The 26785-nt window shown below is 44.5% G+C and overlaps 1 protein-coding gene across 1 annotated transcript in view; it reads right to left on the bottom strand.

Moving 5' to 3' along the window:
• Positions 1-8223: 8223 nt before the first annotated feature.
• The window catches only part of LOC124147812, a 31345-nt gene continuing 12783 nt past the window's right edge, over positions 8224-26785 (bottom strand). Inside the window, exons 7-12 of the mRNA XM_046518596.2 lie at positions 23098-23265; positions 21783-22029; positions 20595-21149; positions 14212-16382; positions 12760-12924; positions 8224-11131 (exon numbers count right to left, since the gene is read on the bottom strand). Of these exons, the coding sequence (XP_046374552.2) occupies positions 10958-11131; positions 12760-12924; positions 14212-16382; positions 20595-21149; positions 21783-22029; positions 23098-23265 (3480 nt within the window). The 3' untranslated portion in view covers positions 8224-10957. The remainder of the gene's footprint in view (positions 11132-12759; positions 12925-14211; positions 16383-20594; positions 21150-21782; positions 22030-23097; positions 23266-26785) is intronic.

The raw sequence follows: 26785 nt of genomic DNA, 5'->3' as shown, positions 1-26785 counted from the left end.
GGCAAAACAGGATTCAAACCCACAATCATAGGTTCTAGCATGCCCAAGTGCCCATCTCTGCACAGGGAATCGCGGCGCCTTAGACGAGTGGGTCATCCGTGTCGCCACAATAATAAAGCAGTGTTTTCATAATCGGCCAAGTTATAGGCTGACCACAAAATTGTGCAATCATCACAAAAATGCCAAACGGTCATTGACTGAAAAACAACAACAATTGTATCAGGCTTGTTTCTCCCTGTAGGTAAGGGAGGTTACTCTCAATCCTCACCTGACAACACCATCTTCTGGCAACATATTCAGACATATTTTTGATGAACTAAAAAAATACCTGAAATGTCATTTTCCCAAACCTACTGATCAGGATTTTAAATAAAAATCCCCAAACCGAGACATGAAAAACACATCTGTCCTCAAGCTTCCAATGCTTACCCCGGGGTAGAATAGGTCTTCAGCAACCCATGTTTGCCGTAAAAGGCGCCTATGCTTGTCGTAAAAGGCGACTAACGGGATAGGGTGGTCAGACTCGCTGACTTGGTTGATGCATGTCATCAATCCCAATTACGTGGATCGATGCTCATGATATTAATCACTGGATTGTCTGGTCCAGACTCAATTATTTACAGACCGCCGTCATATAGCAGAGTGCGGCGTTAAACAACAAACCAATTAAAATATCCAATGCTTATTCCTGGAGCAGAGACACCCAACAGGATTGACATAGGGCTAGTAATATTCTTATTGGTTTTGTCTGTGATTCACAAGCATTAAACACATCATATGAGCATCCAGTAGAGCAGGACATGCTTACCCTTTTTTGTGGTGTTGTCACTGATTTTCAGTGATCATTTCAAATAATATTCACCACTAAATTGCCTTTAACAACTATTGGAATCTGCTTCGGCAGATAACCGAGACTGATTACACTTTGGGGTTCACTTTATATGTTTTGAACCGCTGACGTGGTCTAGTGGTAGAGTGTGCACCCGGAGAGCCGAAAGTCCGCGGTTCGATCCCCATCCGCATCATACCAAAAGAGTGAGTGAGTGAGTGAATATGGTTTTACGCCGCTTTTAGCAGTATTCCAGCAATATCACGGCGGGGGACACCAGAAATGCATACCAAAAGATGTTAAAAGATGGTACTTGTTGTTACTCTGTCTGGCGCTCGTAATTATGGGGCTAACCAAGGACTGGTCAGCTTGGAGTCAGTATACTGTCTGAGTGGGGTATTCATGTTAAACTGCAGCTCCGTATCTCAGTGGGCTAGCACTATAAATCGGTATCAGTCCGGACTAGTACAAGCAGCCACACACACACGTACATGTATGTCGCTATGTACGTGCAATAATCTTGGACGCGACGTTAAACTCCATTACACCACACCTTATATGTTCTGACTGGTCGAGTGAGTTCAAAAAAAGTTGCCAAAGAAAACCATATGCATTGTTTGCTGTTGCCCCAAAATGGAGAATACATTTTTTTAACTTATTAACAATTTGGGAAAATACAGTTCAGATGATAACACTGAATAAAAACAATAAATAAAATCTTGCCTGATTCAGCAAAAGAGTACACTGTGGAGCAACGTCATCAGTACTTTTGTATACACTACGTTCCTCCATCACCTGTGAATTTGTGACACTTGTCTATTCTTTGTCAACTTAGAACATCATTTCCATTGTAGTCGCTATTTTTAGCCAACGAATCAAGCCAAGGCCTGCTTCCAGTGAGAGGGAAATCAGAGAGTGTTCTGACCAATGAGCACTCAGATTACATCGCACAAACGGCAATATTTCTTGTACAACATGTGCTGCAGTCGTGGGGCGATCTACTCTACTCAAGGTTTCAATAACAGGCAATGATGGTGTTCTCACAAGTTCATGCATTTTCTGAGTCTTAAACAGCCTAATCACCAGCTGACATGAACAAAGTGGTCACATGTCATCATGGCTGATGGAGGAACGTGGTGTATACCAAATCTCTCAAGTATTGATGGTGTACCAAGGTCAAGGCTTGGTTTGCTTCAAAGCTGTCCAGAATATATAGGGTCCTCTATATGTACAGCTTCCCGAGGCAAGAGAGTTAACTGACTATAAAAGTCCAGTTTCCACCCTTGCCGAACTAGGCTGATATTATTGATTATACATTTTGGCTGGATTAACGAGTCTATGCATAGTCCAATCAAAATCTTGCAACGAAATCGAAATCCGCTTCGTAAACTGTCGTGCAGATTTCTTTTGATTGCAGGATTTTGAAAAAACATGTGCACCACCGTCAACAGATATTTTCCAAACTTTTTCATGTTTTTAATCAAGGTGCTCACGTGATTTGATGCACTTCGCGATGTAAGTCTCGTTTTATCACAACATAGGTCTTGATTATCGATCAGATCGTCTTGACTAGGCTCCGCCATTTTGTTTGAAACAAATGCAAGTGATGGAATCAGATTGGTCCATAGGAGAGGCTCAGAAGGGACATAACTCATAATAACCACTGGTGGCGCTACGGTCGAACCAAGGGATTCCAGCCAAGTTCGGCAAGGGTGGAAACTGGACTTTTAAAGCCAGTTAACTCTCTTGCCTCAGGAAGATGCTATATGTATTTTGCATATTGAAAGCTTAACATGTATTAGTGATCAAACATAAGGTGGGATACACAGGTAAATACATGTTTAGAACGTAGGGGACAAAACTATACTGTCTGAAACACAAACTCAACACAGGAACCGATGACTACTGTATAATCAAACCAATACAAAATAAAGGCAATACTTAGATGACAGGCATTTGTGATGACATTCAAACTGCAAACAAAATACAGTGTAACCATGGTAACATAACAAAAACAATCTAAGTGAAGCATGCACTACATGCAGATTAACTGGTCTGACAGATTTCAATATTGGTCAAAACCGGTTTTACAATATGATACAACATTTACAAATTGTATGCTAACAAAAAGAAAAATAGATTATCTTGCTATACTGCTTCGCACTTGTACTTCTGTACCTACATTGAATTGAATTTCCTGCCTAACTTTTGTACACCAACTCATAACAAAGAAGATGACTCAGGTGTAAGTTAAAATAATGTATGAGATCCACTGTCAGGTTAATAAGTAACTTGATGCACAAGCTTCCACACTGACAGGAGAAGAAACAGTGTTCGGACTAAGTATGAAGGTCAAGGTGTCATTCTGATAACTCTGATGTTAATAGCTAAAGATTTAGGGGATCCCTCCGTTCAAATACATTGATGTGAGTGTTATGTGACATTGATATGAGTCATGTTAAACTGATGTGTGAGGTTACATTGATGTGTCATGTTACGTTGATGTGAGTGTGATGTAATATTGATGTGTGATTATACATTGATGTGAGAGTGATGTTACATTGATGTGTGATGTTACATTGATGTGAATGTGATGTTACAATGATGTGAATGTGATGTTACATTGATGTGAATGTGATGTTACATTGATGTTAATGTGATGTTACATGATGTGAGTGTTATGTTACATTGATGTGAGTGTGATGTTACATTGATGTGAGTAATGTTACATTGATGTGAGTCATGTTACATTGATGGGTGTGATGTCACATTGATGTGTGATGTTACATTGATGTGAGTGTGATGTTACATTGATGTGAGTGTGATGTTACATTGATGTGAGTAATGTTACATTAATGTGAGTCATGTTACATTGATGGGTGTGATGTCACATTGATGTGTGATGTTACATTGATGTGAATGTGATGTTACATGATGTGAGTGTGATGTTACATTGATGTGAGTGTGATGTTACATTGATGTGAGTAATGTTACATTGATGTGAGTCATGTTACATTGATGGGTGTGATGTCACATTGATGTGTGATGTTACATTGATGTGAGTGTGATGTTACATTGATGTGAGTGTGATGTTACATTGATGTGTGTGATGTCACATTGATGTGTGATGTTACATTGATGTGAGTGTGATGTTACATTGATGTGAGTGTGATGTTACATTGATGTGAGTGTGATGTGATTGTATTTTACTTAATTAGGCCCGAGACCCTAACTGTGTATTCCTAAGTGTGTGTTGTGTTGTGCTCTTAATGTGTTGTGCTCTTCATATAGTAGCTCTTTGGGGGTAAAAAAAGATCACATGAAGAGTTACCCCCCTTGATAGAAGCAGTGCAATAGACAGCAACAATGTTCTTCATAATAAAACAAACAAAACAATAACAATAATAATAGCTTATAGTGCAGAACAAAAGGATCACCACAATGACTTTGTCAATATAAGTATTAGTGTATAACATCTTTGAAAAATAATTACAAACATCAACAGCCAAACATTCACGCATTGACAACCCTCCTACTTCAAATCTCCTCAAGCAAATATACCACTCAACACTTGAAAGGAACACTGAGATGTCCATACTGTGATGAATCCCAACAACTCATTGAACTGAGTATTTATGTTTAATCAACGTGAACAAGGTCGCGCATGTTTCAGCTCCATGGCAATATGAATACTGTTTGTATGACAACACATCCCAGCAATCAGCCACGTCCAGACCCCACCTGGATACTCCTTATCCCTATCAAAGGATGAGTGGTATATATTCCACACCTGGAAGTTGGTATCATACCAATACGATCGATCCCTTGTACAAATCTTCAGTACCATCAAACAAGGGCTGGTATTCGGACGTGTATTCAGAGATACTAACCCCGATTTGACGCAAAGAGGAACATGAGGAATATCGGGGATATCTGAGGTCTAGAATTATGAATTGGGTAGGGGGGGGGGGGGGGGGAAACAGAGGAGTTTTGATGAAATCGTGTGTTGCTTCCCTACAAAAAATATCCCCTAACCTTTTTTGTTCAGTATATAAATCTAAACTAGTAGAGGTCATAACTGTTGTCCTCCAATCAGATTGACGTATTTTAACAGAGAACATGACGGACACTAAGGACCCATATTTCTAAAAACTGGAACAAAATTGAGAATGAGCCTCATAGCGGACATGTTTCATTCTGAAAGATGACCTCTGAAAGTGCTGACCTTACGACATATGCACAACAGATTCAACATCAACAGGGAGGTCAACTAGCATATGGAAGTACAGGAAAGACTGTACGAAGATTCTGCTTCCCCTGATGGAGGCACTGGGCAATCTGGTCCACAGAAATGATCATGAATGGGCACAACATTAGAATCACCAATATCACAAATAAAGTAAGGCAGCGTGGAGTGAGTGAGTGAGTATGGTTTTACGCCTCTTTTAGCAATATTCCAGCAATATCACGGCGGGGGGACACCAGAAATGGGCTTCACAAGGCAGCGCGGAAACGCTGGAGCCTGGAGCAGGCAAACCAGTGGTTGATATAGAATATGATGAAGGCCATTTACAGCAGGAAGTGCGTCTCAATTTCAAATCCATGACCACAGGTTGTCTGGTAGGGCTGGGACGAGTCCAAATTTACAACCCAGGTACCCAACCCCTTATTATCCAACCCTACCCGGGTACCCACTGTAGGTCTCCATAGTTGGGAACAAAATGTCTGATTGGGAACTGTTTTACCGCAGCCCTGGCAAAAACTATTTAGATAGATGTATCAATCGATCAGATCACGACCCATTGAAGTTGAATGAAGCTTTATCTTTACTCAAACATATACAAGTCAAAAGGAATGTGTGCATCGTCAGAAAGAAATGCATACATTAGCAACTTGTAGTGTAACCACTGAGCTATAGTGAGTTTTTGTCATTAAATAATGGGTACCCGGGTCCTACGCAGGACCCATCCCAGCCCTAGTTTCTGGCATGCCAAAGGGATTCAACTCTGTACAACGAATTGAGCACCTGAGACAAGAGAGTCACCAATGTTCTTGGGAAAATGTAGGTCCAATCGGCATGAGAGAAGGAACTAAACAGTGTTGTACATGGATTAAAAACAGTATTCCTGTGACATCATCGCACCCAGGTCAGCATTAGGATTGAAACAAGCCCCCAAACAAGCAGGTTGTAAACAGCTTGATCATCCCAAACTGACTTCCACATGAAATCTCATCCCTGCTTTGCAGTTGCAGTGGCCATAAAATGTGATGGAATTCGAAACACGGACCTTCAGATTTGAGGTCGGACGATTTGTCCACATAAAGAGGTTAACCCGTCAGCAAGTTGACAAGGTAAGGATGTCATCTCTGGGATGGCTCCACGCCCTGCTACACACTACCCCGACAACAGCATAGTCGGGAACTGAGACTTGTTTTGCTCAAACTTACTATGAACGTGTTCAGCGCCACAATGGGCGCCTATGGGCGCATGTGTATCACATTCTGTCATATAAATTTTTGTCACCTTAGTTTTGTTTTGAGGCCGGTTTGAATGACATGACCCTAAATATACATATCCAGTCTATTTGCACGGTTCGTTTATGAATTACACATCGATATCAACAGTACTCATCTCCACTGATGCATGTGGTTGCAAATACAAGAACATCTTGTTGGACACATACTTCCATGTTGTATTGATTAGGAAAACATCTTCTCCAAGCTAAAAAATCATTCACAACAGTCTTGTGATTCATGTAGTCACATCCAGGGCTTGCTTGGATGAAATTGCAATTCTGAACGTAGAACTATGCCAATTATCAAAAGGAGTGAGTGAGTGAGTATGATTTTACGCCGCTTTTAGCAATATTCCAGCAATATCGCGGCAGGGGGACACCAGAAATGGGCTTCACACATTGTACCCATGTCGGGAATCGAACCCGGGTCTTTGGCGTGACGAGCGAATGCTTTAACCACTAGGCTACCCGACCGCCCCTAACCCCTTAAGAGAAATAAGCCCCAAGATTATCATGACATAAGCAGTCTGTGACAGTGAGTGAGTAAGTATGATTTTAAGTCACTTTAAGCAATATTCCAGCAATATCACGGCAGGGGGACACCAGAAATGGGCTTCACACATTGTACCCATCATCATCAGAAGAAACATTTTGACTGGTAGTTGATTTCCAGCTCATGTGTGTTTGTTTGTTGTTTAACGCTGCACTATAGCTATACGAGGGTGGCCAGTAAATAATCAAGTCTGGACCAGACAATCCAGTGACTGATACAGTGAGCAACGATGTATCCTATCAGACATGATGGCGGTGATCCACCCTGTCCGCGAGTCTGACCACCCATCCATTTGGTCACCTCTCACGGCCAGAGTAGGTTTCTAGGACCAATGCTAACCTGGATTTCCCCAGAGAATTTAGTGCTGAGTAGGTAGTAAGAAAGATTGCGCTGTGTATGTTACTTCCAAACCAAAACTAAGGAGGCGAATAGGCCCAAGGTATTGTATCGAGAAAAAACAAATGTTCCAGAAAATGATTGAAAAAATTCATTATTCTTCATACTGCTGAAAAGAAAGAAATTGTCTGCCACAATGAATACATTGTTGCTCGTTGTTTTAAATTAAAAAAATATTTTGTTTTGCAGCTGTGGCTCAACAAATATCCCAGTCTCCATACAGTGAGCGAGTTTAGTTTTACTCCGCTTTTAGCAATATTCAAGCAATATCAGGGCGGGGGACACCAGAAATAGGCTTCACACATTGTACCCATGTCGGGATTCGAACCCGGGTCTTCGGTGTGACGAGCGAATGCCTTCACCACTAGGCTACCTGACCATCCCATACAAAGTCCCAGCCCTAAAGAGTATCAAAAGGTCAGTCCACAATGCAAACACTTGGGATGATCCATATCTTTGGATTTTCAGCATCTGTGAAGTCTTCACGTAATGCAAAGCATGAAATAGGACAGTAAAACCTAGGTATCACAAAATATACTCTCTTAAATCTTGTCACACATTTACGACAATGGTCAGATCATTCAGTCTTCCTGGCAAGCAAATCAGTTATTGACAACATGCAGTTATTTCCTATAAATACAAAACATATTTTTTCAAAAGATATTGGCTATGTGATACAACAAACTCGAACCAATCACAGGATGACCAAAAACATTGAAATAATTCATACATAGAAATGTGAAAAATTGAAACAGTGAGGAGTGTATGAACATGATGAGTAAGAGTGAGTGAGTTGGGTTTAACGACGCTTTTAACAGTATTCCAGTTATATCACGGCGTGTCAGCTTAATGTGGGAGGAAAGCCCGAAGTGATGCAGGTCTCAGACGTTTACCACTTCGGTGAAACCCGCGAGCAAACAAAGCTAGAAACATAATCGAGGTGAACTGGGTTTGGAACCCACAATAATAGGTTTCTGGTGTGCCCAAGGGACGCAACTCTGCATAGCAAATCGCGGCACCTTAGACGACTGAGCCACCCATGCCCCCTGATGAATATGATGAATTCTACATGGACAGAGGCAAATGATAAAGGGAGTCTTTGAGCCATATTAAAACACTTCCAGTGCCTTCATCCCGCCTGTCCTGTCCAGACCCCCAGGGTCACAGACACATAAGTTTTCATTATTTGGTTTGTGTGATAGAATTGTTTTGTAGAACAATCGTCTTTCCTTACTATCAAATTTCTTCCCATCCAAAATGTAAAAGTTGATTAGACTAGCTCCCCACAGCAATATCACGTTTGCAGAGCTCTCTATAATATCGCTGCCACCAGTTGAAGCTCCCAACTGTGATAGGTGGCTACAACCATGCTTGGAGATGAACTCGCAACTGACCGACCGTTATGTTTAAGTACAAGTCATGACTACCGTGACGCCGAATACTCTTACCCCTGCTAAATTATTTTCTTTCTTTGTCAATTTGAATTTCTATTTCTTTAAATTATCATGAAATTGGTATAGTAAGAATGTAAGAGAGAAGTTGGTTGATTTTCCATTAGTCTGCAAACTCGAATTAATCCGATCACACAAACAAAAAGGTTAATTCATCTGGGAAACATGGTCAGTCGTAATCCTTTCCAAACTTAACTGCAATGGCATTCCCAAAGATATAAACAAAACGTTACTACATTTGGGGTTAGATGGCAAATTTCAAGATTCTTGTAATGGCCGCACCCACACTGGAGGCAGCGATGTTACCGAGAGTGTGATGAATGTGTCCCTCACTGGGGAGGAGCTTGTTGATTTGAGTGAAAGGGGAAGTAACTCTAAACAGCATGGACTTAAATTTCATTTCATGAAAGTTTCATCAAACCAAATTAATATGAGATGACTATATAAAAAATGTTGAAGCAATTTTTTATTAATATTTATTAGGACTCTCATCCACTGGTTATGAAATCAAAATCTTCCGATTAGTAATAAGAAAAAAAACACCTGCCACCTGCCACTAGTTAGCGAGATGTGATTCGTAACACCTTACACAGGCCACACAAGACATTTAGACAAACATATGTCATGAAATGACAAACTTTCATTTAAAGAGTGAGTGAGTGAATATGGTTTTACGCCGCTTTTAGCAATATTCCAGCAATATCACGGCAGGGACTTTCATTGAGAAAATATCCTAAAGCATGCAGACGTATTTCCTTTTGCGTATTTACCTTTTGTTTACACTGGATGTACAGCTCCAGGTGCTGTGGTCAAAGACTTATGGAGAGCGATACGATATAAAGATATATATTGTCATGAACCTCACTGTTGTTGTAGTAGCATATCTATATAATTGTGCAAAACAATATTTAAAGCGCACAGAAAGGCATCAGACCAATCTGTTCTGATTTCAGAACAAATCGCATTAGTTCACAAACAAGAGAAAAGTGCAGTTGCAGTCATGTGATATGCAAATAAGCCTGAGGCAGTGGTATAATGTTAAGTCATCACTGCGCCGAAGTGTGGGTGAGTGAGTGAGTTGGGTTTAACGCCGCTTTTAACAGTATTCCAGTTATATCATGGCATGTCAGCTTAATGTGGGAGGAAAGCCCAAAGTGATGCAGGTCTCAGACGTTTACCACTTCGATGAAACCCTTGAGCACGGGTATGGTGCTGACAAACCTAGAAACATAATCGGGGCGAACCAGGATTCGAACCCACAATCATCAGTTTCTGGCGTGCCCAATGGCCCAAATCTGCACAGGGAATCACAGCACCTTAGAAGAACTGGGCCACCCATGCCCCTCGGAGTGTGGGCTTGTAAAACAATGCTTCCAAAACCCCTCCACTGAATTGGGCACATTACACACTCTCTGCAAACATAACCAGTATTTTTAACCACATGTTCAGTAAGCTGAGCTATTGTCTATTCATAAGCCTAAATTCTACCTAAAATGATGTTGAAAGACAAGTTAGGTGTAGCAGACCCAAAAGATTTTGGCGCAGAATGTTTGCATTAAATATACATAAATTAACAACCATAAGGTAAGCATGGTAAGCAAGAACAAAGTATGTTAACAATTACGTTTAACAAACGAGCAACACACCTTCTTTTCACGTGTTTTATCTAACGTCTTTGAAGACATAAAGGGCTCATCACAGACCAATATGAAATCCTCCTATTCTATTGTATGCCTGGTTCTGAAGCATTATCATAGCAGGGGCACGAAGAACCAGCTCTACAATGGGATTCAAACCCATGACAGCAGGCAAGAGCATAACCACACGGCTACCCCCATACCTTTTAATAAGAGACAAATCTCAAACTGGTTTTCCAGCAGACATACACATGAATTTGTGCCCACAATAATGTAAGAGAATGTTTGGCAATTCAGTAAACGAATTGTGTAAACAAATCATCATTCCACCATTTGTACACAAATTTCAGTTAAAAATAAATATTTATTCTTTGATCAGGAACTAGCTGTAACATCAAGAATTTGATCAATGATCGAACAGCAACAAACGTGAGTTCACATTTCAAAAACTATTTTAGCAGTCTGTTACAAATTTGGTATAAAAAATGTAAAAACTGTCAGGTTGCATTGCTACGCCGCCCAGTATAAAATCAAGGAAAAATGTCATAGCATTTGTGTTTGCCATGGGCAACGTTTCACATGTATATGTTTGAGACAATGTATTCGAACAGGGTTATTGAGGGATAGCCGTCAGTATCACCTCTTTTCTCCATCTCTTCGCGAATCATATTGCAGTAACCTTTGACCTCTGACATCAGTCGTCCCACAGTCCAGCCTAGTGATTGGATGACAGCCACTATCTCATCAAACTGCAGGCAGAGACAACAACAAAAACATTAAATCTAACGTTCACATTTGTCCGCAAAACAAGAAAATTGTTACAAAATGGTGAGGCCTAAACAAAATAGAGACTTGACATAGCAAAATGGATCTTACTTATTTCGACACAAACACCCACATATAGCAGGGCTCAATTTAAGGAAGACCGCCTCCGTGATCTAGTGGTAGAGCGTCCGCCCGGAGAGCGGAAGGTCCGGGGTTCGATCCCCGGCTGCGTCATACCAAAAGACGTTAAAAGATGGTACTTGTCGTTACCCTGTCTGGCGCTCGGCATTAAGGGGCTAAAACAAGGACTGGTCGGCTCGGAGTCAGTATACTGTGTCTGAGTGGGGTATTCATGTTAAACAGCGGCATGGTATCTCAGTGAGCTAGCACTAGAAATCGGCATAAGTCCGGAGTACTACAAGCAGCCACACAAACACACAAACACACACACGTACATGCACGTTGCTATATAAGTGCGATAATCTTGGACGCCACGTTAAATACCATTTCACCTCACCTCACCACCTCAATTTAAGGAACATAATTTAACTTGCACCCGGTGCATATTAACATGAAAACCAAGTTGCACCAGGCAAAACCAGGTTGCAAGCTGGTCCCATAAATTTATCACAGTTGAAACAAAGCCCGTCTGCTGTAGGTGTCACATAAATTAATGACATATTGCCGTAAAATGTCATAGGAACATGTGTACACAATATTGAGATAGCCACAGTTTGATGACGTCAACATGACAAATTACACGAAACACAGGGATTAGTGATGTAGTATGGTAAATAAAATTTAGAGGTATTGAGTGTGTTCAAAGATAGATCTTGTGTGGACAAGTAAGTGAGCAAGTGAGTTGGGTTTAAAGCCGCTTTAACATTATTCCAGTTATATCACGGGGTGTCAGCTTAATGTGGGAGGAAAGCCCAAAGTGATGCAGGTCTCAGACGTTTACCACTTCAGTGAAACCCACGGGCACGGGATTGGTGCTGACAAACCTAGAAATTGGTTAACCTATAATCGGGGCGAACTGGGATTCGAACCCACAATCATAGGTTTCTGGCGTGCTAAGGGACGCAACTCTGCACAGCGAATCACGGCGCCTTAGAAGACTGGGCCACCCGTGCCCCCGTGGACAAGTAAGGGTTAGTTAGACACATATTTGAAATATTTTCACATCCCTTGGTGCCTGTACACATAATCATAAGGTTTTTTTAATGGAGATATTTTTTTCTGTTGCATCCCAAGGGACGCACAATAATATTCATTGTACCAAATTCTTGTCAGCACCATACCCGTGCTCGTTTCACTGAAGTGGTAAACGTCTGAGACCTGCATCATTTCGGGCTTTCCTCCCACATTAAACTGACACGCTGTGATATAACTGGAATACTGTTAAAAGCGGTGTTAAACCCAACTCACTCACTCACTCTTGACAAGAAATATCAAAATCCTGTTAATAAAGTTAATCTTACAATACACTGGTAGTACACTACACCATTTTATTACTTTACAGGACCCACATATTTCTTAAGGAAATTAATTATTGGGGGACCCCTTGACCCCTATATTTGTAGGTGAAAGTAAACCCCTGGTATTGTCTCACCTGTATCAAGCGCCCATCGTTAAAGGTGTAGTAGTGCAGCCCAGGTGCCTTGACGAGGCTGGCGGCCATCCACTGGAGGAGGGACTTGAGTTGAGGGTCTCCGCCAAAGGCCCCACATCCCCAGTTGCCAGACGAGATCGGCAGCCCCCGGGATTTGAGCCGACTCTGTAACCACATGAACTAACAGTCAGTTCATTTCAATCTTGTTTGAATGTTTGTTACTATGGTTACTGCTCAGTTAGTCCTGCACCATGACTGTGGAATTTATATTTTTTAGGTATTTTATTTTACTAAAAGCCTAGCCAAGTCTAGATCAAACTAACCAAGTCTAGTTTGCTTGATTCCACAAAACAGCAGAAGGGGAAAGGTTCTTTCGAAAAAAGATTTTTATTATTTAAAGACATGTTTTCATTGACTGCTCATCCAAAGGGGGACTTTCACAATTTGTTCATCGTTGTTGAGGTCTTATTTTTATTTTTACTTGGTTTACAGAAATGTCAAAGGTCTTCAGGTCAGTAGTGATCATGGTGAGAAAAATATTTTTTAAACATATAATATATATTTATATTGTTTTCTCAGTATTTTGAGGATCCATAAACCAAAACAAAGACCCAAGTAGTATTAATATGAGCCTGCCTTTCACACAAGTTATTTAAGATTATTTGCAATGAATTCCCCATTCTCTTCTACTCAATTAGGCCTATAAAGCAACATGCATTAAGGTCTAGGGTTGTCCTTAAACACAATAAACTGTGTCTACTGATAATCAGTGATTAACCTGAATGGAAAGTATGGAAGCACATTTAGAGTTATCCACATCTTGACCGGATCATATATAGATGTTACATCTACACACAAATAGAATAGAATGAATACATGGCATGCCCACATATTTATCTTTGAAACACTGAAATTATACCAGGATGTAATGCCACGAGCTTAGAAAAGAGAAAATCAAATAAAAATAGCTTCAAAAAAACAAACTACTAAAGCTAAAAAAAACTGGTTCCCATGCCTCAAACTGGTCTTAGAGCTAAGATTGAAGCAAGTAAAGACTTGAGTTTGTTTTAACATAACAACCAATCAGAGACCTCATATCACTGAGTAGTGGACATCTTAACACCACTTGATTTGAAAGCATGGCTCTCATTGGTCAGTAAAGTTTCATTGCAGAATGCTTCTTGTTACTGTTGCATTAACAATTTGCTCATGTATTTAATTCTCATAGGAATTGTGGGAAGACAAGCCTATTAGCAAGTCAAGCCTATTAGGACAATTTTAGGCTCAAAATCGTAACTACATGTATTACCATGAATACACCCAAACCGTAATAATTAGCATCTCTGCACATTCTATATTGTTCCCAAATATTTAAAACATTTAAAACAGCTTTAAGACACTTTGCAAGACAATAAGTCAGTGTCCTAAAAATAATGTGAGAGGTTGCTTTACCTTGCATTTGGCGTGCTTCTGCAGAACGTCCATGGCCTCCTTCATGAGCTGTCCAGAGAGAGTGTCGGCAAACTCCTCTACATGAGCAAACGGGACATCCAGGGCGTCAGTGAAGTCAGGTTGATCAGCCGAACTGTCACCCACAACCTTGGAAGAGTTGGAGATGACGCTGGAGACTTCGTCAAAAGACATCCCCTGTAAACTCTCCAGCGCTGAACGTATCACAGCGGTAGCCAGCTCGTCTGCATACGAATGAACGCGCTGCGACCCTGCTAGCTCCTCCCGTTCCATATCAATACGGGCATCTCTGTAGATGATGTTCACTGCCTGGTTGAGGATGTCATTAGCAAACATGTCCGCGAAGTCTTCAATCTCATCAACACTGTGATAATACCCTGACCGGTACAGCTCTTCTTGACACTCCGTCCCAACCTTCTTTGGAAGAGGAAACCAATATTCTGTTTCAGAACTTTCTGAATGAGTCAGTTTGTCTCGCCCCTTGCGAGACCCCTTGGACCTAATACTATGACGAGGACTGGACGGCTGGCAGAAGCTGCTGTTGAGGAGCTCATTCTCTAGATTAGCCAGAGTCGTGTCTCGGAAGCCACTCAGGCTGCTCCGCCGTGACCCTGTCGTGCTGCTGTTTGTCTGAGCGCCCATGAGCAACAACGGCGGCACAGTGGTGTCGGCCTTCATCAGCTCCTCTGCAAACTTGGACAGGATGGGATCTTTGAATCCACAGGAACTCCTTCTGCGAGAGGTCGGAAAGCTGCTCCATGAACCCCTTCGAGACGACTCTCCTCTCACCCTTTCCAGATCGTCATCCGTCCGGGAGATCTTCCTCCTCTTGTCCTCGTCCATGGAAACTAGTTTATTGGAATTGTAAGCCTGAAGGGAAAGTTCCACGCTTATATGACAAGGCTCACTGCTACGTCGCTCATAGCTCTTAATGTGCCGTCTGTCCTCGACATTCAGGAATGCTTTAGTTAACATCTCGCGACTTAGTTTCTTTGTAAGAACCCCAACGTTTGGTAGACCAGCACGAGACATTTTTTCCGATTCCTGGGGTTTGATTACTTTCACAGGATCCTTACCATCGCTCACACTGGACAAGGTATCACTCAATCCTTTGAAAGACCCTCTGGTGCCGAGACTACGAATGCTTGTGTTCCTCCCATTGATGCTATGGTTGCCTGGACTTGTAGCTGCTAGAGATTCGAGGTGGGTTGGGAGGGTTTGAAACACATGGTCAACAATTATTGCAGCAGCTGCATGATAATCAACCTTGATCTCAAAGTCATTTGGAATAATCTTGTCTAATTTACTTGGAATGCTGCAGCCTGTTTCCTCCCCCTGGTCAGGCTTTGGGGTGGAGGACCGAGTATCACAGGATAATGACTGAATGTTTTGTACCTCTATCACAGAACCGGATATACGACCATCAGAGGGTAATGTGCAACCTGCAGAGGACCTCCTGTCAGAAACACAATCATCAGAAGGATTCTCTTCATGGAGATCTTCAGAGTGCCTCTTATCAGAAGTACACCCATCAGAGAGCCTCCTGTCTGAAGTACACCCTTCAGAGAGCCTCCTGTCTGAATAAGAGTCTTCAGAAGGCTTCCTATCAAAAGCACAACCCTCAGAGGGCCTCCTGTCAGAAGAAGAGTCTTCAGAGGTCCTTCTGCCTGACACTGACAAAGAGCAACTGGAGGAGAAGGAGGCTGAGGAATTGTTATGGGATGAGCTTGAGGAGGGGGGATCAGCAGATTGAGTAGATGAGGCGGCAGTGGGCGGGTCGTCATGAGCAGGAGAGTTAGGCAGCTCCTCCCCAGTCAGTTCCTGAGACACATGGAGGAAGACCTGCTGCACGATCTGGTCAGCGTACCACTCGTACATGCGGTCAGTTGGAAGATCTTGATGGGAAGGTAGGGGGCTAGGTAGGGGAGATAAGGCAAGTTGGACCACATCCTGGAAGGCGGCAGGGAGAGTTGCATCCAGTAGGGACTGGGCATAGTTTTGTAGGAGTGGTGGAGGTTCTTCAGTGTCTTCTTCACAGTCAGACACTGACGCAGGCACATCATCTACTTCAATGTCGATCGATGGATCGGGGCGGAGAGCACATGGCTTGACGGCGTTATCGGGAGGAGCTAGATGGCTGAACATCTGCATCCCTGGAATGGGAGATGTGAGAGTGAGTGAGTGAGTGAGTGAGTGAGTGAGTGAGTGAGTGAGTGAGTGAGTGAGTGAGTGAGTGAGTGAGTGAGTGAGTGAGTGAGTGAGTGGAAATCCAGTATTTTCTCCATTCACTTTACCCATGGAACACCTGTACAAATCAAGTACGTCATAAAAGAACGGTCTTTCCATCATGGGCAATTGGTGAGTGAGTTAGATTATTGCCGATTTGGACAGTATTCCAGTTTTATCCCGCATGTGAGCTTGGTGTATTAGTGAGTGAGTGAGTTGGGTTTCACGCGGTTGTGAACAGTATTCCAGTTTTATCACGGCATGTCAACTTAATGTGGGAGGAAAGCCCAAAGTGATGTACATCTCAAAACCTTACACTTTGGTGAAACCCACGTATGGTGCTGACAAACCTAGAAACATAATCAGGGTGAACCGGGCTTTGAACCAATGATCCTAGGAAAATTGCATCTCCTTATCAGACAGGATCCATGCAGTCGGGGTACAAAGATATGCTATCAACCAAGACACCAAGCCTGACCACTTGATCCTTTTGGTCGCCTTTTATGATCGGTATGGGTTGGGGTACCTATTCTAATCCAGAATCTCCATAGAGTGGACCAGCATGGGTTGGGGGACTTATTCTAACCCGGAATCCCCATAAAGTAGACCAGCATGGGTTGGAGGACCTAGTCTAACCTTGAATCCCCATAGAGTGGACCAGCATAGGTTGGGGGACCTAGTCTAATCCAGAATCCCCATAGAGTGGACCAGCATGGGTTGGGGGACCTATTCTAACCCGGAATCCCCATAGAGTGAACCAGCATGGGTTGGGAGACCTATTTTAATCCGGAATCCCCATAGATTGGACCAGCATGGGTTGGGGGACCTATTATAACCTTGAATCCCCACAGAGTGGACCAGCATTGGTTGGGGAACCTATTCTAACTTGGAATCCCCATAGAGTGGACCAGCATGGGTTGGAGGACCTAGTCTAACCTTGAATCCCCATAGAGTGGACCAGCATAGGTTGGGGGACCTAGTCTAATCCAGAATCCCCATAGAGTGGACCAGCATGGGTTGGGGGACCTATTCTAACCCGGAATCCCCATAGAGTGAACCAGCATGGGTTGGGAGACCTATTTTAATCCGGAATCCCCATAGATTGGACCAGCATGGGTTGGGGGACCTATTATAACCTTGAATCCCCACAGAGTGGACCAGCATTGGTTGGGGAACCTATTCTAACTTGGAATCCCCATAGAGTGGACCAGCATGGGTTGGAGGACCTAGTCTAACCTTGAATCCCCATAGAGTGGACCAGCATAGGTTGGGGGACCTAGTCTAATCCAGAATCCCCATAGAGTGGACCAGCATGGGTTGGGGGACCTATTCTAACCCGGAATTCCCATAGAGTGAACCAGCATGGGTTGGGAGACCTATTCTAACCCGGAATCCCCATAGATTGGACCAGCATGGGTTGGGGGACCTATTCTAACCCAGAATCCCCATAGAGTGGACCAGCATGGGTTGGGGGACCTATTCTAACCTGGAATCCCCATAGAGTGGACCAGCATAGGTTGGGGGACCTATTCTAACCTGAAATCCCCATAGAGTGAACCAGCATGGGTTGGGGGACCTATTTTAATCCGGAATCCCCATAGATTGGACCAGCATGGGTTGGGGGACCTATTCTAACCTGGAATTCCCATAGAGTGAACCAGCATGGGTTGGGGGACCTATTCTAACCTGGAATCCCAATGGAGTGGAACAGCATGGGTTGGGGGACCTATTCTAACCCGGAATCCCTATAAAGTGGACCAGCATGGGTTGGGGAACCTATTCTAACCCGGAATCCCTATAAAGTGGACCAGCATGGGTTGGGGGACCTATTCTAACCCGGAATCCCCATAGAGTGGACCAGCATGGGTTGGGGGACCTATTCTAACCTGGAATCCCTATAAAGTGGACCAGCATGGGTTGGGGGACCTATTCTAACCCGGAATCCCCATAGAGTGGACCAGCATGGGTTGGGGGACCTATTCTAATCCAGAATCCCCATAGAGTGGACCAGCATGGGTTGGGGGACCTATTCTAATCCGGAATCCCCATAGAGTGGACTAGCATGGGTTGGGGGACCTATTCTAATCCAGAATCCCCATAGAGTGGACCAGCATGGGTTGGGGGACCTATTCTAATCCGGAATCCCCATAGAGTGGACTAGCATGGGTTGGGGGACCTATTCTAATCCAGAATCCCCATAGAGTGGACCAGCATGGGTTGGGGGACCTATTCTAACCCGGAATCCCCTAAGAGTGGACCAGCATGGGTTGGGGGACCTATTCTAACCCGGAATCCCCTAAGAGTGGACCAGCATGGGTTGGGGGACCTATTCTAACCCGGAATCCCCTAAGAGTGGACCAGCATGGGTTGGGGGACCTATTCTAACCTGGAATCCCCACAGGGTGGACCAGCATGGGTTGGAGGACCTATTCTAACCTGGAATCCCCATAGAGTGGACCAGCATGGGTTGGGGGACCTATTCTAACCTGGAATCCCTATAAAGTGGACCAGCATGGGTTGGGGGACCTATTCTAACCCGGAATCCCTATAAAGTGGACCAGCATGGGTTGGGGGACCTATTCTAACCTGGAATCCCCATAGAGTGGACTAGCATGGGTTGGGGGACCTATTCTAACCTGGAATCCCCATAGGGTGGACCAGCATGGGTTGGGGGACCTATTCTAACCTGGAATCCCCATAGGGTGGACCAGCATTGGTTGGGGGACCTATTCTAACCTGGAATCCCCATAGGGTGGACCAGAATGGGTTGGGGGACCTATTCTAACCCGGAATCCCTATAAAGTGGACCAGCATGGGTTGGGGGACCTATTCTAACCTGGAATCCCCATAGAGTGGACTAGCATGGGTTGGGGGACCTATTCTAACCTGGAATCCCCATAGGGTGGACCAGAATGGGTTGGGGGACCTATTCTAACCCGGAATCCCTAAAAAGTGGACCAGCATGGGTAGGGGGACGTATTCTAACCTGGAATCCCCATAGAGTGGACTAGCATGGGTTGGGGGACCTATTCTAACCTGGAATCCCCATAGAGTGGACCAGAATGGGTTGGGGGACCTATTCTAACCCGGAATCCCTATAAAGTGGACCAGCATGGGTTGGGGGACCTATTCTAACCTGGAATCCCCATAGAGTGGACTAGCATGGGTTGGGGGACCTATTCTAACCTGGAATCCCCATAGGGTGGACCAGAATGGGTTGGGGGACCTATTCTAACCCGGAATCCCTAAAAAGTGGACCAGCATGGGTAGGGGGACGTATTCTAACCTGGAATCCCCATAGAGTGGACTAGCATGGGTTGGGGGACCTATTCTAACCTGGAATCCCCATAGAGTGGACTAGCATGGGTTGGGGGACCTATTCTAACCTGGAATCCCCATAGGGTGGACCAGAATGGGTTGGGGGACCTATTCTAACCCGGAATCCCTAAAAAGTGGACCAGCATGGGTAGGGGGACGTATTCTAACCTGGAATCCCCATAGAGTGGACCAGCATGGGTTGGGGGACCTATTCTAACCTGGAATCCCCATAGAGTGGACCAGCATGGGTTGGGGGACCTATTCTAACCTGGAATCCCCATAGAGTGGACTAGCATGGGTTGGGGGACCTATTCTAACCTGGAATCCCCATAGGGTGGACCAGCATGGGTTGGGGGACCTATTCTAACCCGGAATCCCTAAAAAGTGGACCAGCATGGGTAGGGGGACGTATTCTAACCTGGAATCCCCATAGAGTGGACTAGCATGGGTTGGGGGACCTATTCTAACCTGGAATCCCCATAGGGTGGACCAGCATGGGTTGGGGGACCTATTCTAACCTGGAATCCCTATAAAGTGGATCAGCATGGGATTGGGGACCTATTCTAACCTGTAGTCCTCATGGTACAACCAGCATATTTTGCTGGGGACCTATTTTAACCTGGATTCTTCATAGGATGGACCAGGATAGGTTGCTAGGGACCCATTTTAACCTGGAATCCCTATAGGGTGGAAGGGCATAGGATGCTGGAGAACTATTTCAACCTGGAATCCCCATGGTACGACCAGCATTGAGTTGATGGAGACCTATTTTAACCTTGAATCCCCACTGGTGATACAAGACGTGAAACACCAGAACGTACCTGGCATCATCTGAGCTGCTGTGGAGGTGCCTTCTTGCATCAAACAGGCCACCAACTTGGTAGCAAAATCAGCTATCCCGGCCTGGCCCGTCTCCTCCTCGATAGTGCCGTGCCTATTCTTTTCATTCTTCAAGTAAGACTCATAAATTTCTTCTAAATCTGAACTCAGGTCGGAACTATGTTTTGTGCTCGAACTACTTCTCCGGGAAACATCACTCAAGTTGGAGCTCCGCCTCCGGAAATTGGACAACCAATCAGCATAATCTACATCCAACAGATCACTGCTTCCATTGGGAGGCTGGGGTGGGATAGTTCGGGAAACCTGGTTATGGTTTCTATCACAGGAACTGCCAGGATCATTGCTAGCATCTGATTGGTTCACTTCAGGAATGCTTATGTCTGATTGGCTAATACTGCCACTACTGGATTTTGATTGGTCAGATTCTTTGGTTTCTTCTCCTGACTTGTGTTTGTCTACCGATTCCTTTACAGCCTGGTGCATAGCTTGTGACAGTAATGTCACCACAAAATTAGACAAACGCCTTTTTCCTCCATCTGAAAGAAGACAAAATATAACTTTAAAATGTTTAATATTAGACCCTCAAAAATAATTGTGTTTCTGGTAAAGTGTTTGATTCATTATTTAAAGGGGACTGTGGTCCACAGTTAAGGCATCATTTCCTATCTAAATTTGGACTTGGTAAATCATCCATGTGTGTTTGTTTGTTTGTTGTATAACGCAAGTCAAGTCTGGACCATACAATCCAGTGATTGATATCATGAGCACTGATCCATGCAATTGCGATACAATGACATGCATCAACCATGGCCACATGTAAATAATCAAGTCTGGACCATACAATCCAGTGATTGTTATTATGAACGATGATCCATGCCATTACGGTTTGTTGACATGAACCAAATCACCGAGCCTGACCACCTGGGCACACTTGCACAAAACGATTTTAGCGCTAAGACTCTTGTAAGCCTATGCTAAAGTATGGGAGTTACGTGGATCTTAGCGCTAAGATCGCTTTGTGCAAGTGGGCCCTGATGTATTAAGGCCCCCCTTTGATCAGCATTAGTTGCTAGAGAATCTAGCTCAGAATCCTGCTGGGTCCTAAGATGAGTAATATTGAGGTTTCCCCTGATTGCTCGTGCTGTGCAGTGATCACTGAATTCTCCTACCTTCTTCTATAGGGCTTTGGACTGCAGTGTGATATTCCTCGTCTGTGGATGTGTTGAGGCCGTGAGATGACATGCTAAGCCGAGATGACGTGTCCAGGTCGGCCCCACCCACATCACAGAACCCAACCACAGCCTTGTTTAACTCCCGCATCACACAGCTCTCTGTGTACTGACGGAACTTGTCGTGCTTGAAGGGAGTGGCATCTATTGCACATAGCGTCCTTTTCACGTTTCCCCACTCATCTATCTGGGAAAGGGGAAAAGTGTCATCAGGAGAACTGTAATCTGGAAAAGTCCTAACCTGACATCTATCCCTGGGAACTGTTCCCAAAGGAAAACAGCCACCCTCCCCACTGATAATATAGTGAGCGAGATTTGGTTTAGTGCTGCTTTGAACAGTATTTCTGTTACATTACAGTTTCAGCTTAATGTCTGATGAAAGAGGAAAGTCTCATATGAGGCAGGTCTTAGAATTTGTTTGTTTGTTGTTTAACGCCCAACTCAGCAATATTCCAGCTATTTGACGGTGGTCTGTAAATAATAATCAAATCTGGACCAGACAATCCAGTGATTGATAACATGAGCATCGATCCGCGCAATTGGGATCGATGACATGCATCAAGTCAGCGAGCCTGACCACCCGATCCCGTTAGTCGCCTCTTACGACAAGCATAGTCGCCTTTTACGGCAAGCATCGGTTGCTGAAGACCTATTTTACCCCAAATCTTCACAGGTCACCTCTTAGAAGTGAGTGAGTGAGTTGGGTTTAACGCCACTTTTAACAGTTATATTACAGTTATATCACGGCGTGTCAGCTTAATGTGGGAGGAAAGCCCCAAGTGATGCAGGTCTCAGACGTTTACCACTTCGGTGAAACCCACGAGCACGGGTATGGTGCTGATAGACCTAGAAACATAATTGGGGCGAACCGGGATTGGAACCCACATTCATAGGTTTCTGGCGTGCCCAAGGGACGCCACTCTGCACAGACGACTGGGCCACCCGTGCCCCCCAGCTCTTAGAAGCTCACCACAAGCACTGGTATGGTGCTGATAAACAGGGACAAATAACCAGGGCGAACCATATCTTGAACCCACAACCCTCAGGTTCTGGCACATTTAAGAGACACAACTCTCCACAACAAATTGAAGCACATTTGACGATAAGAAATAGCAAGAATAACTTTAGAAATGTCTTGTCAATTAAAGGGAGGTAATTTGTTTGAAATTGTTAACCCTAGCCTCCTGTCTAAAACAATCATATTTTTCAAACCAAAACACATCTGGTTTGGACTAATTTCATTTCCGGAGCTCACCTCAGTATCATCCCTGTAGTCACCAACAAACTCCAGTCCGGAGGCGTAGCCGCTGTGTTGGGAGAACTGCTCGAAGCCACTGATTAGGATGGCCTCGTTGTCCTCCATGTTCTCCATGAACAACATGGACGCTATCAGCTCAGGACACGTACAGAACCTGATTTCCTCCTGCACCACAAAACATAACAAGACAAGACATAAATAAAAACATAATATGCTTTGTATTACAATTGTTTGAATTTCTTAGAAGATGACGGAAGACAAAGTAAACACGATTTATGGATAACAACTTCTTTAATGTACTATTATAGCATAGGCATTTCTTAGAAGTTGATGGATGATAAAGTAGACACACACAAAATGTGTCTACTTTGCACATTACAGTGGGTGAGTTGGGTTCAATGTCGCTTTTAACATTATTCCAGTTATATCGCGGCGTGTCAGCTTAATGTGGGAGTGATGCAGGCCTCAGACGTTTACCACTTCGGTGGGTATGGTGCTGACAAACCTAGAAACATAATCGGGGTGAACCGGGATTCGAACCCACATTCATTGCGTGCCCAAGGGACAAAACTCTGCAACGCGAATCGTGGCGCCTTACATGGCTGGGCCATCCGTGCCCCCTTGCATATTACAACTCCAATAGACACCAAAAAGGCAGACTAAATGGGTTTTTCAGATTAAAAACGATGTTTTATTGGTCTGTTTTCAGTCGTACAAATGGGTATCTCTCATACCCTCACGTCTAGTCGCACGTTTAGAGGAAGCCAGAAGCTGGAATGTAAACATTAAACTTGTTTCCGTCCGGTTGCGCACGCACCTCCCTATGACATGTCACAAATCTCGAAGAATAAGCCATCAAGTAGGACTGGACTGGATTACTTCCCTGTGGGGATGGCTGGGTGGGAACGTACGACTGAAAACAGACCAATAAAACATCGTTTTTAATCTGAAAAACCCATGTTTTAGTCTGTTTTCAGTCGTACAAATGGGTAGAATTCGACGGAACACTGGAAGGAGGGTCGGGAAAGTAATCAGGCAGTGACCACTTTCACGTCGAATGTACCAAGTTCCTCACCCCTGTAGTGACAATAGAACATTCGACCAGATGCACGGACGAGACAAGTTGTTTATCACGAACGCACAGCATGGTTAATGCTCTTCGACACACAACTAATTATCGATGCGACAGGCCAACTGCACGCGTCAGTTGAACTGCGATCGAAGTGTGGTCGACGAATAGTTTAGTTACAGAGCAACTCGCAGTATACAAGGTAACTTAAACAGCATGTTTAATGCTCTTCGACTCACAACTAATATCGAAGCGACAGGACAACTGCACACGTCAGTTGAATTGCGATCGAAATGTGGTCGGCGTATAATTTAGTTACAGAACTCGCCGTAGACAAGGTAACTAAAATAGCATGGGTAATGCTCATCGACACACAACTAATTATCGATGCGACAGTACAACTGCACACGTCAGTTGAACCCGGATCGAAGTGAGGTCGGCGCATAATTTAGTTACAGAGCAACTCGCAGTATACAAAGTAACTAAAAAATACAAGCAGTACTATAATGTATGGGAAGACGATGCATACACCGAATAACCATAATAAAAAGCAGAAGTACTGCACGCAACAAAAAACCATAAGAATGCGTACATTCACCAACAGCTTTTATTGTAACCCGTAGTATGTCACGAAGTGTCGAGCAAAAACTCCAAAGTGAATAAAACACGAATTCACTGTCTTTTCTGAGAGATCTGTTGTGCCACCACGAGTGGACCAAACTGTTTGAGTCCTTCAACCTCTTCTGTGGAGATATCTCTAAGATAATGCGAAGCAAACACTGAAGTAGACCTCCAAAAGCAGCCCTCCATAATAACTTGTAGCGAACAATTACTGTGGAGTGCTAATGTTGAAGCGAAGGCTCGAACTTCGTGCGGATGAGATGAGGTGGGAGGTGCGAGTCCTTGCGCCTCGTAAGCTCTGAGAATTACCGCTCTCAACCAAAATGAGAGAGTATTACGTGTAATCTCTTTCTTTGCATTGGTTGAGAGCTGTATGAACAGCCGTCGAAAATGTTGTCGTCGCTGTTCAGAACGCTGCAGGTAAATACGAAGCGCACGAACTGGGCACAAGGTGAGATCAGCGTGATCACGAGGGCCCATAATGGCAGACAAGGAAGGAAGGTTGAACATTCTCGGATCTTGGCCAGGAAGTTAATTTTTCGCTAAAAAATCCAATCGGAGACCAAGATGGACGTTGCCATGGTTACGCTGATCGAACGTAATCCGACCGACGTTAATGGCATGTATTTCCGTAATTCTCGCAGCCGTAGCCAGCGAGAGAAGGAAAAAACGTTTTCTGAGACAATAAGTCGAACGCGACCTTATCGAGAGGCTCGTAAGCCTGACTAGACAGGTTGCGCAGAACGACATCGAGGTCCCAGGCCGGCGGTCGGAATTTACGTGACTGATCTTCAACCATGAAGGCACGTAGAATCTTCTGCAACTCCGGCACGTTAGTGAGCTTGTCGCCCGTAGGAGACGGCACTACCGAAGCCAAAGCTGCCAGATATGTCGAGATCGTCGACCCTTTCAGACGCCGAGATGACCAGATGACCGGAGAGAGACTAGGAACTCCGCCACCTGTGGTGGGGTCGCTACCGCCGGGTTGAAGCCATGAGACCTGGCGAAAATGGAGAAAGTGGTCCACTTGTCATCTTACAGCTTACGAGTCGTAACTCGATGTGCCGACGAGACAAGCGCTGCCTCTTTAGCCGAATAGCCTTTCTTCATTAACGAGGTCTTAAGCAAACCCAGGCGTGAAGCTGGAAGTTCTTTATCCCCGGATGCAAGTCGTCGGTGTGAGGATGAAGAAGGAGGTCGTCTCGATCTGGCAACGGGAACAGTGGTTGAACGATGATCTGAAGAAGTTCCGGGAACCATGTTCTGGCCGGCCAAGAAGGCGCGACCAAAAGCAGACGTAGGTTGGCCGTTTGACGAACTTTCACCAGTTGCGATGGTAACAGCACCGTTGGTGGAAACGCGTAAGCGTCTAGACCCCCCACGATATCGCTAGAGCGTCGAGGTCCCATGCCCATGGGTCTGGAACCGGCGACACGAATCGAGGGAGGCGGTTGTTGTACGGGGCAGCAAAGAGATCTACTTGGGGCAACCAGAGTCGATCTGTCAGCAGATGAAAGACTGTCGGATGGATCATCCACTCCGTGGGAGACGGCCTCGATGGTCTCGACAGGGCGTCGGCAATCACATTCTTGGCCCCCGGGATGTGACGGGCGCGTACGCCCATGTCCAAGTCGTCGACGAGGGCGAAGAACCTGAATGTCCGGTCCAAAAGGGCCGCCGACTGAGTTGTTCCCTGTTTGTTGACGCAGTGGACGACTGTTGAGTTGTCCGACTGTATCATCAGCCGTTTCCGACGGAGTCGAAGTTTCCAAAACTCGACCGCCCGAAGCACTGCTTCCATCTCGAGGTAGTTGATGTGGAGGACCTTTTCTACTGGCGACCACCGCCCGGCCGCTTGGTCGTCCCCGAAGTGCGCTCCCCAGCCTTCCAATGACGTGACAACGAATAGGTGTAGTATGAACGGAGGCTCGCTCATAAAGACGCCCTCGCAAACGTTCGACGGCTGGAGCCACCACTCCAAATGACAACGTAGCT

Source organism: Haliotis rufescens, unplaced genomic scaffold (genome assembly GCF_023055435.1).
Source record: "Haliotis rufescens isolate VD_foot unplaced genomic scaffold, xgHalRufe1.0.p SCAF_9, whole genome shotgun sequence".
Taxonomy (NCBI): Eukaryota; Metazoa; Mollusca; class Gastropoda; order Lepetellida; family Haliotidae; genus Haliotis; species Haliotis rufescens.
This window is presented reverse-complemented; position numbering and strand designations above follow the sequence as displayed.